At 34.9% G+C, this 20,031-nt stretch overlaps 1 protein-coding gene and 2 pseudogenes across 1 annotated transcript; 1 reads left to right on the forward strand and 2 right to left on the reverse strand.

Annotated features, from left to right (window-relative positions):
• The first annotated feature begins 10,492 nt into the window (after nt 1-10,492).
• LOC132063231 (protein IQ-DOMAIN 11) lies at nt 10,493-13,626 on the forward strand. Its single transcript, XM_059455691.1, has 6 exons — nt 10,493-11,141; nt 11,589-11,951; nt 12,030-12,245; nt 12,481-12,612; nt 12,697-13,295; nt 13,415-13,626. Exons 1-6 carry the CDS (start codon nt 11,067-11,069, stop codon nt 13,437-13,439), a joined length of 1,410 nt encoding a protein of 469 aa, XP_059311674.1. The 5' UTR covers nt 10,493-11,066; the 3' UTR covers nt 13,440-13,626.
• A 213-nt stretch (nt 13,627-13,839) lies between these two features.
• LOC132061891 (germin-like protein subfamily 1 member 14) lies at nt 13,840-15,704 on the reverse strand (annotated as a pseudogene).
• A 431-nt stretch (nt 15,705-16,135) lies between these two features.
• Nucleotides 16,136-19,728, reverse strand: LOC132063232 (germin-like protein subfamily 1 member 17; annotated as a pseudogene).
• Between the last annotated feature and the right edge of the window lie 303 nt (nt 19,729-20,031).

Below are 20,031 nucleotides of genomic sequence, written 5' to 3' on the forward strand. Positions count from 1 at the left end.
AAAAAATCCAAAATCCTTATACAAGGAGAATTACGCTTAGCCTAATTCCTCGGCGGGATTTCGTAGACTATCAACATACGGAGTCAAACATATTTGAGGTAGAAAGCCAACAAACTTTTACCATTTATACGTAACGAACTACGCCGACCCGATTCCCTCGGTGGGATACGTAGGCAATCCATCGGGCACGGTCCCTTTATTAGAAAATTTCAAACCATCTTATGTATCCTACGAACTACGTTCGACCGATTCCTTTGGCGGGATATGTAGGCAACCTATATAAGGTTCGGTCACACCACAACATAAGTTTAGTACACCCTTCTGAGCCAAAACTGGGGCATATTTTGAAAGATTAGACAAGAACAAAGTTAGACATCGACAATATTAAGGCTATTAGACAGAAATTATTATAGACAAGTGACCTTTCGATTATTTCAGAAGTGTCACAGTCTAAAGTTGGCAGAAATATTTTACAACTTACATACATATATTTACATATATATCCTTCCTTACATACATCCATTTGCATATATGTATTTTACAACTTATATACATATAGTTACATTTCCTTATACATATACTTACATATCTACCTTTCAAATGAAATACTTTCTTTCAATTGTTTTACTACTATTCATCTACCGAGGCTTGAATGGAGATCACAAGATCCAAACAAACAAGACGAATGGAGCGCCAACAACGTCAAGCTTCGGGTCAACACGAATCAGCTTCCCCCTCCCAAACTAAGAATTTTTCTTTGAGTGCGGAATTAAAAATCGCGAGACCACAATCAAAGTCCATCAATCATGGCCGAGAAGCCTCGCCTTAAAAGCCAAACGGCTTTATTTCTAACTTTGTCTCTACTTTCATTCTTTATTACAATAACTCTATGACTTTATTAACAATTATACCTATTTTGTAGGTTACCGAGATTGAAGATGAATTAAATCAGGATTACGTGTCGCTAGTTTGACTTATCACGATATCGTCAACATCGTCAGCCAAACGGCTATACTATCACTTTCCTCTCTACTTTATCATTTATTTTACCAATTTTATGATTTTACCAATTTTACGGGAATCTACATTCTTATCATTCACTTTACCAACTTTAACCACTTTACCGAACTTTGCGGGGAATTACATTAAGTCTCACACAACCGAAGACATCATTAACCGGGGGCATCGTTCGGCTATAACCTCACGTGATAAGCCAAATGGCTACACCATCACTTTACTCTCTACTTTATCAATTACTTTATCATTTACTTTACCACTTTAACGACTTTATCAACGAACTTCAAGACAACGAGGGATTATCATCAAGTCTCGAAGACAACCGGGGGCATCATTTGGCTACACCTCACTTTAAGCAGATACGGCTACACTATGAATTTACTCTCTGCTTTATCATTCACTTTACCAACTTTAACAACTTTACCTTGAACTTTACGGGAATTATCATCAAGGCCCGAAAGACAACCAGAGACATCATCCACTTTACACTTTACCCCGGACTTTACGAAAATCTTCATCAAGTCCCGAAGACAACCGTAGACATCACGGCTACACGGCCTTATCTGCGCACTGCCAAACGGCTACACTTACTTTACTCTCTCTTTATTTTGTTTCATCCTACTTTACCTACTTTAACGACTTTACTTTAAATTCACGGACATCATTTATCATCGAGTCCGGAAGACGGTAGGGAGGCCTTATTATCATTAAAGTCTTCAAATACAATAGGAGATATTCGGCATAAACATCGCGCATTCATTCAAGTCCCTGAAGACAACCAGAGACGACATTTGGCCACCTTTGCCTCATTATAAGCCACACGGCTTCATCCTCACTCTCACACTCATATTTATTATCATTTTTACATTCTTTATAAATTTTACATTTTCAACTTTATTATTTATTTGCGATTTTGATATGAATTTTAGTTTTGACGGAAAGTACAATCTTACGAGACACGGCGCAACGTGGAACTTTATCTTACGCGATAACCGGGCAAATTTTTGAAGAGGAATATCAAACTCACAAGCAAAGGTCATGGATCTACTCTCGAACTCAATTCCGCCTACGTCCACAAACACGTGATACGTAGGTTAATTTTCTTTCATATCCACCGCTAAAACTCTACTCGAGCAACTCCTTTCACAATTTCGTGTCCTTTCCTATATCCCAGTCTCACCATAATTCAACAACGGAGGCAAAAGCGTAAGCGTGGATATCGTTCCGTTTCTTTCGAACTACATACAGTTTGATTTTCACAAAATCCGTGATACATAGGCTACTCAAAACCGTGATTCGGCCATAATTCTTTCTATCCCATAATATTTTCCACCAATTCTCCTAAACCGTATTTCTCAAGTTCTTCAAAGTTCATATTTGTTGGTCGGAACAAAATTGGCTACTACGTCAACTTCTTCGCCCGAAAACTCTTACATCGTCTCCGGTCGAAGAGGGGCATTATGACATCCCAATTTTTTATTCCTCCTTTATTTCAATTTATTTCTATCAACAACACTAGTAGCTTTTAAATTTATTAAATCTAAATACTTTATTTTCACTTACTATTTTTAACGCTACTACTGTTACTATTATTATCCTTTTATTGTCATCTTGACTATTTTACTATCAACAACACTAGTATTATTTTATCACCTTTTTTTTAATAGATTGTGATTATTTCATATCAAGATTCGACTTATTGAATTAATTATAAGTCCACTCTTTAATAGTATCTACATACATGGCGAGGTTATAATATTAGTATTTTATTTTCTATTATATTAATATTAATTACTACATACATGGTAAGGTTATAGTATTGGTACTTTATTTTCTACATATTGATCGTCGATTGCCATCATATAATAATATATTGCACGTGTTATTAAGTTAGAAGCCCAATGAAATTGATATGGAAGTGGGAATTTCAGCCATTAATAGCTCACATTTTAACTCAAAGTAAGCCCAAGACATAACATCCCATGTTTATGTATTCTAGGTCTTTTCCAAACAATAAAATACCAAAATACTTCTCATTTAAATCAGATCAGCAGCCTTGCCCATTTCCCTCACGTGGGATTTGACTAAAATAAAAAGAGCCTTCCCTTTTCTATCATTTTCCCATTGTCTTTCCATGGTAGCAGCTTTGCTTCACTATTTCCATGAAAATAACGGCTTTCACCATTCAAAGTCTGCCCCGTCTCGCTATTTTTTTTGGCATCGCTCCAACTCGTGACTCTTCGCCAGCTTTTGAATTTAAAAGTCTCGAACCCTAGAACTTCGGGGGCAAAAAATGAAAAAACCAATCAGCAGGAGCTCATCTTGATACGGTCATAATACATCATCTTATGCCTTCGGCCATGAATAAAAAATAGCTTCCTAAAATCATATAGATTCACATAGCATCACTTTGCTCCCCATATTTATATACTCACACAACACAAAGACGACAAAAAATGGAGGAAGGGATTGGAACTCCATTATGAACATCATAAAAGTCACCATGAAGATGATTAGTTGAACTAGCGACAGTTTACCTCAAAAACCATCACCAACAACCCCTTGTCGCCCATCTCTGTAAACAGCATATCATATAACCACAATTATCGCCGGCCATTCGTTGATTTGAGGGCCTGTTAACTCCGATTTGAGCAAAAAGAGTCGGGTTTTTGTTGAGGTTTCTGTCTCAGGTTGTCCGTCAAGGTTTCCGTTCATATGTTGTTGTCAAGTTTCATTTTTTTTTGCTAAGCAAAAGTTTCGTTGCTGCTGTACCAAGCCTGGCTTGGAATTTCTCTTTTCGGGTTTCGACGACTCGATCAACTCTCGTCGCTGCTCGGCCAAAAGAACTTTAATCACAACAGAGGTATCCTAATTTTTTTTCGACTCGAGTTTTAAATCTATTTCGTAACGAGAGAGTAGATTCGAGGCCGTCAACACCCCGTTCACTGCACCAACAAGAGGTAAATCCAATCCTTTTACTCGTTTCCTCTTTTGTTTGAAACTAAAGTCCTTCCTTATAGATTAACGGGTAAGTGTTAATGAACATGACTATCATTTTACTTGGTTAATTTAAGTTTTGTTTTATGCCATTATTAAACCATGTATGTCGAAGCTTTAAGAAGAAACTTTTGTTTAGGCGTTTTGTGCACCTGGATGTCGGCAAAATCATGTTCATCGAGTTGAGTTTAAATTCATACTTTTGGATATATTAGTTCTGAAACATGAATGAAATGTTTGACGAAATGCTCGTGAGCTCTAGATTCGTTTAATGAGGAGTGACTGTGTTATGCTATATGTTATGTCAAAGTGCTATAAAATGAGAAGTATATGTGCACTGTGCATCAAGATTTGGATTTGTATTATTATGTTATGTTTAAAAGGTTCAACTTTGAATCCTTTACGGATTAGCCATTATACGTTAACAGATTCATTTAATCTCTTCTTTAAGTAAATTTCCGTTTCAGTAGAAAGCATGCCTATGGAAAGTAATCTATATTTCATTTAGCCTCAGTATTGTATATACATTTAAGGTTTGGTTTATCCTAACTAATCTTTTATTTTCTTCTCTTTATTTTGCATGACACACCGGAGCCGAAGAGTTTCCTCTTTGAAACTCAACGACGTTGTTACCGCACAAAATCGGCATATCCTTTCTCGTCTCTCAAACATTCAATCACAGAGGTTATTTTGTCCTTCCATAGAAGCCGAACACAACCATTGAATCATCTCACTTATTTTTGTTTGTTTTATTTACTTGTGTTGGGGTGACTAATAGTTCTATCTTTAATTATGTGTTTATTGTTTTCTCTTTCCTTCTAAAACTCGAAATGGCCGTGAGATTAATTACTAGGGTATTATTCAGAATTTCTCATCCGTAAGCAGTAACGGGAATACTTTTTATAATATAGAACGGGGCATTTAAAAGAAAAGAGTGATTAATATGGAGCGTGTTATGTTAGATATACACAAGAAGAGTTTATCCAAGTTTCCTCCAATATTTCACAGGTCTCTTTCATAACGGGAGGTTTGCATTTTTCATAAGAACTAAGAAGTGTCATCGATAATATTTTCAAATGAGGGAATTGATTTTCCATACAAAATCAGATTTTTTTTAAAAAACATTGGTTACTTGGTTTTTCCATTCTTGATACTTGAACTCAAAATGTAAAAGTGTCTCGACTCCAAACATTATATTCAAATGCATTGATAGGGTATTAATATAAAGTAGCCTACTGGTTTTCATTATTAAATATTAATTCTCTCTTTGTTTTATAATTAACCAAATTACTTTGTGGGTTATCACTTGTATTTACACTTAGCCTAATTAAATTTGAGTCCGGTCGATTAACCATTATTAATGGAATTTAGAGGATGCCTAATACCTTCCTTTAAGTTAGTTGAACCCTTACCTAGAATTTTGGTTTCGTAGACTTTAAAATAAAGTTGACTTTAGATAAATTATTTTAATTAAACTTAGGTGTCCTAATTCACCATAAGTAATTAGGTGGCGACTCTTAACTTTAAATAACCCCGGAATTACCGGGATGTTGTAAACTATTTTGACTCCGGTTGAAATGGGGTATAACAGCAGTTTTACATTGTTAATGCAAAAAGAACACTGCTAAAGAAAAGAATGGTGGCTTCAAAGCAAGATACAATTTTTATAATCATCTGATATTCGGTACTCGCTGATTTGACTAATTTCAATTCCCACGGTATAGGTTCTACTAGGGGTGGGGATTTTTTAAACACCAAACCAAACCAATCGCGTTGGGTTTTAAATTTATACACCAAACCAAACCAATAAAATTCGGGTTTTTCAACCTCGGGTTTTCTCGGGTTATTCGGTTTTCTCGGGTTTTTCGGGTTTTTTTTCGGAATAGTCTTGATACAATACATATAACTTTTACTTCAAATATTTCTGTCCTAGTAAGATACAACTATATAATTAAAGTGTTTCTTAAGAAAATAACACAAAATGTGAGAAGAGTGATGATATTGTATTAAAATATTCAACAAAAACTAATAAAATCGGTTAAAATAAATATTGCTAATTAACAAGCCATAAAGAAAATGACCATCATCTAAAAATACTAAGTCATGCTAAAATAAGCACGGCTAATAAGTATTAATTACATGACAAAGAAAAAAAACTTAAGTTATGTATTTTCACTCTCTAAACCAATTATGCAAAACTAAAGAATAGATATCCAACATTATTGTCATTCCTAGTGGTAAATTGAATTTCTTTTGTTAGCGTTAGTGTTGAGCTGGTTTTGGTTTGAACTTTATTTGAGTTACAAATATCCATAGGATATAAAACTTATTGACATTCAAAATTTTAAGTTCAAGCTTGAATAATATGATAATAGATAAAAAAAAAAACTACGAAAAAATAAAAGAAATATTTATAAATTCCATTACAAATAAATATTTTTATGTATAAAATATTTTAAAAATTTAATACATGTAATATCGGGTTGGTTTGGTTCGGTTTGACCTTTTTTAGTTAAAACCAAACCAAACCAATTATGATCGGGTTTTTTTTTTCTCAACACCAAACCAAGTCAAACCAAATCACTAGTCGGGTTTTTTTCTCGGTTTGACTCGGTTTATCGGTTTGGTGCGGTTTGTCGGTTTACTTTGTACACCCCTAAGTTCTACTAAAGGGAAAGTGCTCCTTACCAAAAATCTCTTCATTCCCATAGCTTGAATCCGAGATCTCTGATCAAGAGCGGAGAAATCTCATCCAAAAAAAAAAATTGGTTCATTACGTTTCTAACAAGCCGGCTTACTAGGTATAAGTAAGTGAATAATTCAGTTCAGCCAAGTGTGTTTTTGGGGTGTGTGTGTGTGATTTAAGTATAAAATAAATCCATATTATCTATTTGGCAAAGCAAAACTCATATTAATGAGTCCCCAATCAACGAGGGACAAGGCTCCATCTTTTCCTCACTTGCACATTCACTTGACTTCTATTAGAGTACTTGGAAAGATTCTTGAATCTAAAGTAACTGCATCTAAAGCTTCAAGAAGAAATGATAATACTACTTACCTTTGATGCTATTTTTTGGATTACACTTTTTTGGATCTGTAATCCAAATTTAGTCACCCTTTGAAATATAGTTGGAAAAAAGCTATGTTTTATAGGACTAAAGTCTTCAACTAAAGGGATAATTTACAAGAATGGACTCAATAGCCGGTCGTCTTGAACTTTTAATCCATTTAAATTAATCTTTTATAAAACGACATCTGCTTAAAAAAAAAACTTGTTAGGCAAATTCTTTGCTTGTGTACATAAATTAATTTGGGGACATTCAATAAGCCAAAGACAGTGAACCTGCTAAATTGATCACAAGTTCTGCCTCATAAGAAAAAATTGCATGTATCGCTCAATTTTTCGCAAGTTGTGACAGATGGGCAACATTTGCTACTATTCATTTTACTTATTATGTTAAATTCATCACAAGTTTTGTTGTATTAGCAAAAGTTTTCTGTGTTGTGAAATTGTTCACAACGTTTTCCTCCGTTTTATAAGGAATCATTCTTATAACCCACAAAATAATATTCACCTGTGTTTTAACTAAGAAAGTGTGTTGTTGAATTTTATTGTTAGAACAAAATTGAATTTAAATTACCATGATTAAATAATCAATACACTTTAAAAAGGAAGTCGATTAACACAACTAAAAAATCCCGCCCGAGGCAACACACTAGACTATCTTGACTATCGCGTGGTAACTTATTGAAATATTTATAACTCGTACCTCATAAGAAAAACTAACTTATCTAGTTGCTAAACATATTTATTTAGTTGAGGCTGTTCTTTAAAGATTTTATTAACCTAGGCTAAAATTTCAAGACCACCCTTATGGAAGACACCCTTGCAAATTCTTGCAAGTTAAGCGACAAAGATCCTCTTCTTCATCTTCTCCGTTTTTTTAAACTTCAGGACACTATCCTGAGTTTCACTTGCAGAAGTCTGAGCTCGAGGATATTGTCCTGGAGTTTCAACTTTTACAAGTGAAACTTCGTGATATTGTCATGGAGTTCAGTTTTTGCAACTCAAAAATCAAGAACAGTTTCAATTGTTGTTTGTTAAGTATGTTATATATATATATATATATATATATTAGAGTAAAATAATATTTTTCTAAGTACCATGCGTGAAATAATGTTGAAGAATTATTTTGTTAGATACCAAAAGTGAAACAATATTAAATGGTTATCACCTCGTGATAAAATTTATAGGTTTCTCGAGTGAAACAGATATTCATTTCACTCATGGTACCTCCTTATAAGTTAGAACTCGGAGATTGTCTTGAAGTTTCAATTGTATGAGTTCAAACTCTACTACTGTATCCGGGAAGTTCACTTTATAACATCGAAAATTTGTTGTAGCAACGCTTGTTTACTCCAATTTTTTTTACTGAAACATTACATACTGTTGGAATTTCATTTGTAGAAATTAAAATTCTAAGACACTATCCTAAAATTTTATAGTAACGTGTTTGAACTCCGTTTTTTTAAGTTGGAAATATTATGTCCAAATATTATTTTCTCGTGAAAAAGTAGCTAAAACTCCATTAGTTTTTACCTGCGGCTTATTTTAAAAAAATACCAATTTAAAAGTGGTTATTTGTGAATTTCTCCCTATATTATTTCAGATGAACTCCCCGACACCTATAAGCACATGTCATCCCCTTAAATAGAAACATTAGTGGCTTATTTATTTATGAGCTCTTTTTCTTCATTTTTTTGAGAAGTCATTAATTTTGTGAGTTTGAGTTGATTAAGTAAAAGTTGGCATATGCTGGGCAAGACAAGAAGGGCCAACAACAGGCTGTCCATTCCTTACTACCACTAAAGCCTGCTCTGTTATGTTCTTCACCTTCTCTATCTCCTTGCACATTACCACTACCCTACCACCTTCAATAATTAATGCCTCCCAAGAAAAAGGTGTGGTAATAATGGTTACATTGAATAAAGAAAGAATGCTTTTGCATATTCATCAGCTATCATTGCTCAATAGTACTGTATAGTAGGTCATAGCTACATGTCAATTGTCATAATCTCCAACCTTCTCTTGTGTCCTAGGAATAATCTAGATTCAATTAAAACAAGTGTGGATTACAAATGGTGTATCATATCATTAATTTTTGTGTTAAGCTAGCACATCAAAACTACTTTTGTATAATGGATAGGCAGAACGTCGGTTTAAGTTATCAGAATAATATATCAACATTAACGATTACGTCTCAATTCTAAACTAATTGATATATGACTTAGCATAGCCTTCAATTAATTAAATTGTGTGTTATTGATCCCTTCATGTAGAAAATAAAGTAGGTGTGTTTGAATATTATAAAACTCTATTACCGTCAAATATGAAGTGTTAACACAAATTTTACATAACATGTGAGTAATTAAGTGGTGAAAGGTTAATTATAGGAAATTTGTGAATATTCACAAACAAAGGAATTAAAAGGCACAATTTAGCTAATTGAAGATTTAACGCGCTTAGATATTATAAGAACTTACCAACAACTAAGTTACCTAAATTGTTATTAACCCTATGATTCAGATAAAATGAAAAAAATAAACTCAAATCAGCACTCCTTTCTTATTGGGAACTTATCACAATCATATTATTAATAATAATTACTTGTACCAGATATCTGAAATTAAAGAACATGGTCCCATACCACGTCTTTCATGATTCCAATAATAACCCTCAAAATTGTCTTCAAATCTCTTAACTACCCCCATCCTATAATTTTTGTTTGCTTGAAAATATATTAATACTACTATTATTCAAGAAAAAGATTTCCATATGCAGAAAGACAGAAAAATAGTCTCAATTTTACAGAATATCCAGATCTTTCGTTTATATTATAATGAATCAAAGAACATTTGATCAGGTGAGTACTCCCACTAGACTAAGTGGTAGTGTCAGTATGTCCATCAAACATTCGAACATGTTAATTGTAGTCGAAGAAAACAAAATAGCAGCTGGAAGAGGAACATATACCCCATTACCTCATAAAGATTCTCATAATTCATACTCCCTCAGGTTTCCCTCCATCGATGTGAAAGACCCCTTACCACAGTTGTACCATTTGGAAGGCCCAGTTTTTTTTTTTAAAAGTAAATTTAATCATTTCGATATTTGAAGTTCACTAGTCCGAGTTATCCGAATTTGCGCTTACGTAGAGTCAGGGTGAAGTTAGAATCCCAAAACGGATTTTCCTGAACCTATAGTTTTTTCTCAACAATGTATTTTTGTTAAAAAATTCATTAAATAAGTATAAATACTAAATTTATAACCTAGTTATTATCACTTGAAGTCGTCATTCTAAAATCTAGAACCCATAAAATCGAGATTCTGGCTCATCTCTGTGTAGATTCATTAAAAGAAGCGTCCCTTACCAAAACATATTTTCATTTTCAATACTTTAATCTAAGACCTCAAAATTTTAAAATTGAAGAATCCGATTCATCACACCACATTCCTCGGTGAAATGCGCTCATGTTGACACAGGAGAAACTCATCATAAAGAAAATGAAAAAAGAAATGTGAATTATTATTGAATAAAGAAAAGTATACACCTATTCTAATGTCTCGTATTTCCACTGTTTCCATCAGAGTCATTCATGAAGAGGGCTTCATTTATTTATTTATTTATTATTATTTTTTCCTTGGTGGGGCTTTTAAGGCTAGATTTCTAGTTCAGTAGAGTTGCTTACTTCAGAAGATTTTGGTTATTTTTAGAAATGAATGAGGAAATCTAGGATATCTCTTTTGTGTGAACTACTTACTAATCTTAGCAAACTCCCCTGAAAATATGCTTCAAATCCCAAGGGTTCTGTTACCGATAGATCTTCTATTCTAACAAGACAACGTATTGAAACTTCCCTTTTTGTATTCTTTATGTTTAAATTACTCCCAAAAAGATTTTCTTGCTTCACACAAGTGTCATTCTCTCTTCCCCTGTGCTACCCCAAAATTCAGTGAGCTTTATGAGTTTCACATGAGGTAATTATAACTCATGGCAAAGAAGAAGAGCTGGTTCAACTTGCTGAAGAAGTTTTTTGTTTCAGAGTCAGAATCAAGATTAGAGAAGGTAAATGAGTTTACCTATGTCATTAAAATTGATAGAATCAATTTCTAGCAGAACCCGTAACAATGTCCTCCCCGTCTCACACGGGCATGTTGAGGGCAAATCAACAAACCAAGGAACATTGGGAGGGGGGAATTCAAGATTTAATCTTTACTATATGGTTTAGATCAAGGTTTTGAGTACGTTGAAGATACATGTTCAAGAACACAATAGTCATACAATCAAACCTATGTATAATAGTGTTGTTTGTTTCGATATTTTGTGGCTGTTATAACACAATGTTGTTATAAAAAACATATAATATAACATAACATAAACGATCGGTTCCACAGAAAACATGGTTGTTATAATGAAATGTTGTTATAGAGTTCTCTGCCGGTAGTGATCGTTTATCAGTGTTGAACTTGTGTATCCAACGTTGATTGACTTTGCACAACTATTGTATTACAGGAAAAGAGGAAGAGATGGGTGTTTACAAGGCTGAAGATTAGAAGATTGGTGGCGTCCTCGGCGTTGTCACCACCAAGGGAAAGGAGACACCACAAAGCAGAAGAGAAGCAGAGCAAGCATGATATAAATGTTGATGTTGAAAGAATTGCTGAAACTAATGCAGATGCTAAAACTCCAGAGGTTGAAACTGAAATGGCTTCCTTAAAAGAAGGCCCTGAGTCTATCCATGATCCTAAAAATGAAACTATTGTACCGTCAAGATTGACTCTTCGTGACCAAGAAACACAGTACTTCTACATCTATGAGAGCGAGATTGAAAATTTTGCTGCCATCAAACTTCAGACGGCTTTTCGCGGTTATCTTGTATGTTTTTCTTCTAAATCTTCTGTATCTCTGCATATTACAAGCGAACGTTCTTTTCACTGATGAGTTCAATTTCAGGCAAGAAAAGCTTTGAGAGCACTAAAGGGGCTAGTTAGGCTTCAAGCTATTGTTCGCGGTAGGGCAGTACGACGTCAGGCTATTGCTACCCTTAAATCCTTGCAGTCAATTGTAAACATTCAATCAGAAGTCTGTGCAAAGAGATGTGACCAGGTGAAAACCACAGTACATTGTCAACAAAATACATTGCTGGATCTTGGAGAGAAAGATATAAAGGTAAGAAAAAGAATATGGTAATAGATCATGCTTGTGTTTGATCCAATGTAGAACCAAAAAGTATAGTTCGTCATAGGCAATTCCTTTTATTCGATTAAAGTTGCTTTGTTGCAAAAATCATATATAAGCTAGATGGAAAATTCTTATGATGATGAGAGTAGTTTCCACAAGATAAGCATCTACCACTTAAGGTATAATAACTATTCCAACTAAGTTGAATCTTCTAATTCTGCAGATTGATCTAAACAGCCAGAAAAGGTGGGACAATCGATATTTATCTAGGGAAGAAGAAAATAAGATGTTCTCAAGCAAAAGGGAAGCTGCGATCAAGAGAGAACGTATAAGAGAATACTGGTTAAGCCATCGAGTAAGTATCTTATCAAATTCTTAAATCCGGATCATATTCATCACAGCCTTTGAATTATTTGACAAGGGGTATTCTCACTTGCAGAGGTCAACAGAGTCGGAAGTAAATGGAAGAAGGCAATACTGGTTAGAACAATGGGTAGATGCTCAGCTGGCTAAAAGAGACGACCTTAAAAATGTGGACACGCTTTTCTCAGCAAGAAACAAAGAGGAATTCGAGAGAAAAGAAATTAAATCAAGGCCTTTTCTAAAACAATACCATACAGACCAAGAATTGGTTTCTCCAATATACGTTCCAAGGAGATCATTTCACCACAGAAGGCAGAAGTCGAGTGGGGATGACAGTACTTTCATGGGTTCTCCTTCTATTCCAACCTACATGGCAGCCACTGAATCTGCAAGAGCAAAAGCAAGATCACTGAGCTCACCAAGGCTAAGACCGATCAATACTGATGTGTACTCTGAGATTAATTCTCCCTATAAGTACAAACTATCTCCCATATCTTCTATCAACAGCGATGCCACGGTCACAAGTAGGATTGGCAGTGTTACTGGGTTGTCACAAAGATCACCATGCTTAAAAGGCACACCAGTTGGTCCCATAAAATCAACCAGGAGCATTAAGGACCTCACCTTTGGTTCAGATGGGGCGTTTGCAAATTGGGATCGCATTGGTGCCTGCAGGTGATTGACTAAATGAGAATATAGATTGTAATAGTTGGAATGGTTTAATAATATTATATCTACTCTAATAGTTTGTGAGATTGACTTTGGGTTGAATATTTTCTCGTTACAACGAACAGGATCATTTCAATGCTCAGTGAATAGCAAGAAAGAAAACGTTGATCAACATGAAACTAGAGATGGGACTTGTTATAGTATCTGTCATAGTTTTAGGACAAGAAGAGTTACGTATAACTGCTTCTACTTCCAATGCGCAATAGAAGAACCAGACGAAGTGTATCAGCATTTACTGAGACAGCTGCACACTTTAGATTAATTTTCAAATTATCCACATTGCATTGTATTGTGTATTATTTTGTACTTCTAGATAAATTAGTAGCATTAACCATTTCTGCCAAGGTATTTACATGCAGAAGAGCGATGCACATATAGTTATAGTGTAACAAATATTGTTCATTGGAAGTGTTGATCGACTACGTTGATGAATCCATACTTAACCATATGTAGAGGAACACTAAACAGGAAGCAAATGTTTCTACAAGAAATTTTACGGCTGCCTATTTTGACATTTTGAGTTTACGTTCAACTGTGTTGTAGCCCTGAATTCATTTCTCTATTTCTTCGATATAACATATAGCCAAAGTTCATTAACTTAATTTCACTTTTCAACAAATAACAGCAAGACGGAAAGGAAACAAAATTAGGGCGAAAACGTCAGCTTCCATGAATACTGGAAAAATATAACAAACAGTAATTATTAAAGAAAAGTATTATTCCAACGCTTTCATAAGCACTGGTGAGCAGCACGCTCTGATAGAATCACAGAATCGTATTCTTAATGACATATAGCCTAAGAGAATTTCTTTCGAAGTTCTGCGAACTCTGTTTTATTAAGCTGGAAGCCTTTAGCAAGAATGTCGTCCAGAATAGGTGGATATGAAGCAAGGACTGAACTAGGAATCGTGACAAATCTAGGATTTTGACTGTTGAAGAAGCGAGAGAAGTAGCTTTTTTGTGTCCCACATTATACAGGAAGTGAATAAGACCTTGTGGGAACACAAACACATCACCAGGATTCAAGATTTTGGAGAAGAGATGACTCTTAAAGAAGTTTGAAGCATCAGAGGCAAAAAATCCTACGTTGAAAGTACCCTTCAGGATAGTTATCAGCAGAGAAGCTCGAGAGTGCGTGTGAAGTGGAAAAAGACATTATGGTTCAATGTCACCACAAAAAATAGAAATACCAAGAGTGTTAAGTCTAGGCATGTTGTTTACATCCACAGTCTTTACAGCAAAACAAAACCAAGGCGCTGCACTTCCACTAACATTAAGACCTGAAAAAAAGAAATCATCTGCTCTTGCAAGCTTTGGGTCTTTGCAAATCTTTCCATTTACGAAAATTGCACAAGTGAAATAAAATGGAGCTAAGCTTATTATTCAGCTAATAAGAGCTAACAGTGACAATTTTTTTTTTTTTTTTTTGATGACATGGGAGCCCACAGCCGCTACCCTTCGGGTGCGCACAGGGTAAATCCAGCTCCTGTGTAATAACTTGCAAAACACCCGGAGAGATAACCCGCACTAGGCAAGTCCGTGCGATGAGCTCGACCCAGAAGACAAATCCCTTGTCCTAAGTCTTGTCATAGGCAGGGGGTTTCGAACCTGAGACCTCCATTATGAAAGCCCCAACCAACTGAGCCACCCTTGCGGGTAACAATGACAAATTACACAGCAAACAAAAACTATGCGTCAATCCCAAACATATAATCTAAAAGGATGATTTACCTGAAGGGGCCGCAGAGTCATTAACTGCAACTCATATGTGCTGTAGAGGGTTGGGATCATTAGCATAAGCAGGGAAAGAAAGGAAAGCAGTAATGGCTAAAGTTGTCATGAACCAGCACATGCTCATTGTTATAGCAAGTTTTGTTTGCTTTGGGTTTGTTATGATTTTCTTCAAACAACCAGAAGTATGACTTATAATCTCATCTAGTTGAAATATAAGAGAAATCCAATAGGTACTGAAATTTTTTACATCGAGCCTATTGGTAGGGCTAGTGTAGGGTTAAGAGTTCCACATGAACCAATCATATGGTGTCACGAAATTACGTAGAGATTCCGTTAGGGAGATGGGTAATTTTAGGTAGAAAATAATAGGTTGGGTTTTGAGGGACCAATAGATAGACCAAGCGTAAAACTAAAATATATTGAATAGGTTAGGTACAATTTTGACCATTCTCCAGAGAATAAACCAACGTTGAGCACTTAGCACTATCCTAGCATATTTACCTTTGAGTTATATATAATCTCATTATAACTTTCCACCTCATCAATCATCGTGTCACCCAGATAAGAATCGTTTCTCCGCCATATCTCATCATCGATTTCGGCAAAACCATTAAACCCCATAACTTCATTGTCATGCTCTAGCGCAAAGTGCTAGACTCATTCCTCAGGCAACAGCGCCCTCATATTACAAAGTCCAAAGTCTTAAATTTGAACACAAAATTATTTAGCTAGTTTCATTGTTACTCATGAGTTGTTTAGTTTTCTAACTAATATCTCTATTTGGTTCTACTAATATCAGTTATCTATTTGTTAACAATATCAAAAGTTATTAAATTTTGCAGAAACGTTAATGCCCAATAAGATCGTTATCTTGTATGGGTGTACCGTAGATATATGCATAGAATGGTACAAATTTTAGATTGAAGATGTAACAGATAACCTTTAAGACAATGACACAAAGCTATAACCAATTACTGAAGTCAAACTTGAATTAAAAACAGCAAACTTGTACTAAAACCAGCAAATCAAAAAAAAGCCATACACAGATAAAATAACAAACCAATACTAAAACCCCCTACGTAATGGGCATTCATCACACACACTAAGAATTATTTCAAAGGGGTATTCTCACTTGCAAAGGTCCACAGAGTCAGAAGTAAACGGAAGAAGGTGATATTGGTTAATGGGTAGATGCTCAGCTGGCTAAGCGAGATGAGCTTAAAAAAGTGAACTTGCTTTTCTCAGCAAGAAAAAAAGAGGACTTCGAGAGAGAGGAAATTAAAATCAAGGCCTTTTCTAAAACAATACCATAAAGACCAAGAATTGGTTTCTCCAATATATGTTCTAAGAACATCATTTCACCACAGAAGGCAGAAGTCAAGCGGGATGACAATACTTTCATGACCTCCCCTTCGATTCCAAGTTCCAACCTATACGGCAGCAACTGAATCAGCAAGAGCAAAAGCAAGATCACTGAGCTCATCGAGGTTAAGACCTATCAATACTGATGTGTACTCTGAGATTAATTCTTCCTATAAGTACAAACTATCTCCAATATCTTCTATCAACAGTGATGCAACGGTCACAAGTAGGATCGGCAGTGTTACTGGGTTCTCGCAAAGATCACCATGATTAAAAGACACACCTGGTCCCATAAAATCAACCAGGAGCGCATTGGTGCCTGCAGGTGATTGACTAAAACGAAAATACAGGTTGTAATAGTTGGAATGGTTTAATGTTATATATACTCTAGTGGTTTGTGCGAATTTCAATTTGGTTAAACATTTTCTTGTTGACAACGAAAAGGATAATTTCAATGTGAAGCAAATAGCAAGAAAGAAAACTTTGTTCAACATGCAACTTGACATGAGAATTTTTATAGTATCTGTCACAGTTTTAGGACTTGAAGCATTAGGTATAACTGTTTCTACTTCCAACAAGCATTAGAAAAACGAAACAAACAAACAAAAAAAAATAAAAATAAAAAATTACATATATATATATATATATAACAACTAGATGGCCTTAGCCCGAATTGTGCACACACATTTCTCGAACATTGTTGTACTAAAGAGATGCAACATTGGAAAGGTAATTTCATGCTTTTTTAGTTCTTTAATAGGATTACCCTAAAAAAAGAAAAAAAGAGCTGTCAAGCTAGATATTAACATAATATGCTTCATATTGTATCTTCATTCTTCTTGGAACAAATGTCTTACTCAAGATATGCTACAAAAAAGAGGTTATGCCTTATGCAACAGGTGTTGTTCCTCAAGAAAATCAGGAATATGTTGATCATCTATTTCATCTCGGCAAACATACTAGACAGATCTAGGATCTTTTCCTTAATATATATGGGATGAAATGGGTAATGCTTAGTAATGTTTTAAGTCTATTGGAGAGTTGGCAGGGTCAAATGATAGGCAAGAGGAGGAAGAAGGTATAGAAGACCATTCCTTTGTGCATCATACGAACTATCTGGCTGGAAAAGTGTTTTGAAGATCGGAGGCTCCAAAATCCCACGTTAAAAACTGTGCTTGCAAAATTTTTGTTTCTGATGTAAAGAAAGGGTATTAGAAGACTTGAAGCATTGTTTATTTTTTAAGGAATTGTAGGAGTACATTTTTATGCATTCTATAAGTACCTTTTTTAATAAGCGATGTCTTACCTGATTAAAAAAAAAAAAAAAAAAAAACTAATAGAACTTTCAAGATTCTCTAACAATTCGGCATAGGCGCACGGGCATACACCATCTAATAATGAAAGAAGAATCATTTATGAGCTATAAAGGAGGCTACATGAAAAGACTGAGTTAATAATTAGAAAATGAAAGAAAAAAGACACTGAGGAGACAGACCCAACGAAGGGAGTAGTCGTTTCAACTCTGAAATGGTCTCTTGATGATAAAATTCAGATGCAAGAAATTCTGCTTAATTTTAATTAATGCACCCTGACTCAAACATATAAAGAGGGATACCAATTTGGCTCCAAGTGAATGACATTTTTAAGTGACTCTTAACACCTGTGCTTCACTTGATTTAGTCTAGAAAATATATAGCTATTAAACATGTCAATTCCATTCTCAGATTACACAGGTGCATGCGAACATAGTGCCTATTCATTATATTGCAAAGTAGATTATAGTTACATAGATTGCCACTTGATTTAGGAGTTATAAAGTATTATTCCAACGCTTTCATAAGACACTGGTGAACAGCTAGCACGCTGCAAACAACTTTCAGAAAACACGGACTCATATTCTTAATGACATATATAGCCTAAGAGAATTTCTTTCGAACTTCTGAAATCTGAGTCTTAGTAAGTTGGAAGCCTTTGGCAAGAACGTCGTCCGGAACAGTCGGTTCTGAAGTAAGGATTGAACCAGGAATCGTGATAAGTCCAGGATTTTGACCGTTGAAAAAGACAAGCACAGTAGCTTTTTTGTGTCCCACATTATACTGGAAGTGAATAAGACCTTTCGGGAACACAAATACATCTCCAGGATTCAAGATTTTGGAGAAGAGACGATTTTTAAAGAAGTTTGCAGCACCGGGGACAAAAAAGCCTACATAGACAGTACCTTCCAAGATAGTTATCAGCTCAGTAGCTTGAGGGTGCGTGTGAAGTGGAAAAAGACGTTATGGTTCCAAGTCGGCACGAGAAATAGAAATATCAAGTGTGTTAAGTCCAGGCATGTTGTTTACATCCACAAAATTTACAGCAATACCAAAGCCGGGCACTACAATTCCACTAACATTAAGACCTGAAGCAAAGAAATCATCTACTTTTACAAGCTTTGGGTCTTTGCAAATCTTTCCATTCACGAAAACTGCATAGGTGAAGTAAAATGAAGCTAAGCATAGTATTCAGATAATAATAGTAAAGAGATAACAGAAGACAGAATTATACTACAACATATATACAAATAAGTATTATAGAAGGATGATTTACCTGAAGCCTTAGAGTCGTTAACTGCAATACATATGTCCTGTAGAGGGTTGCTATCATAAGCATAAGCAGTGGGGGAAAAGAAAGTAGCAATGGCTAAAGTTGTAATGAACCAGCACATGCTCATTGTTATGATTTGGGTTTGTTTGATTTTTTTCAAACAACCAGAAAGGTGTGACTACTTATACTCTGAGAACAACTGGTACAAAAAATTTAGCATCGAGTCTATTTGGTAGGGCTGGTAGTACAGGGTTAAGAGTTACACATGAACCAATTATATGGTGTCACGAAATTATGTAGAGATTCACAGATTTTTCCATTAGAAGAGGGATAATTTTAGGCTAGAGAATAATAGGTTGGGTTTTGAGGGACCAAAAGATAGATGAAGAGTAAAAGTAAAACATACTGAATAGGTTAGGTAAAATTTTGACCATTCTTTAAACCAAATTTCAGTACACTATCTTAGCATATTTACCTTTGAGTTATATATAATCTCATTATAACTTCCAACCTCATCGATTGTCGTGTCACCCAGATGAGAATTGTTTTTCCGGCGCCAAATCTTGTTATCAATTTCAGGAAAACCCTTAAACCCCATGAGTTCGTCGCCATGCTAGACTCATTCATCGGGCAACGCACCCCCATATTCCAAACCAAAGTCTTGAATTTAAACAGAAATTTTTTTAGTTAGTTTCATTGTTACTCATTAACTGTTTAGTTTTCTTACTAACATCTCTATTTCATTCTAGTAATATCAGTTATCTATCTGTTAACAACGTCAAAAGTCATTAATTTTGCAGAAACTTTCAATCCAATAAGATTGTTATGTTCTATGGTTGTACACAAGAAATATATGCATAGAATGGTAGAGATTTCAGATTGAAGCTGTAAGGGATAACCTTTAAGGCAATGACACAGAGCTACAACCAAATTACTTGAACTCATATTTGAATTAAAAACCAACAAACTACTAAAACCTGCAAATCAATAAAAAGAAACC

This window comes from Lycium ferocissimum, chromosome 7, assembly GCF_029784015.1.
Source record: "Lycium ferocissimum isolate CSIRO_LF1 chromosome 7, AGI_CSIRO_Lferr_CH_V1, whole genome shotgun sequence".
Classification (NCBI taxonomy): Eukaryota; Viridiplantae; Streptophyta; class Magnoliopsida; order Solanales; family Solanaceae; genus Lycium; species Lycium ferocissimum.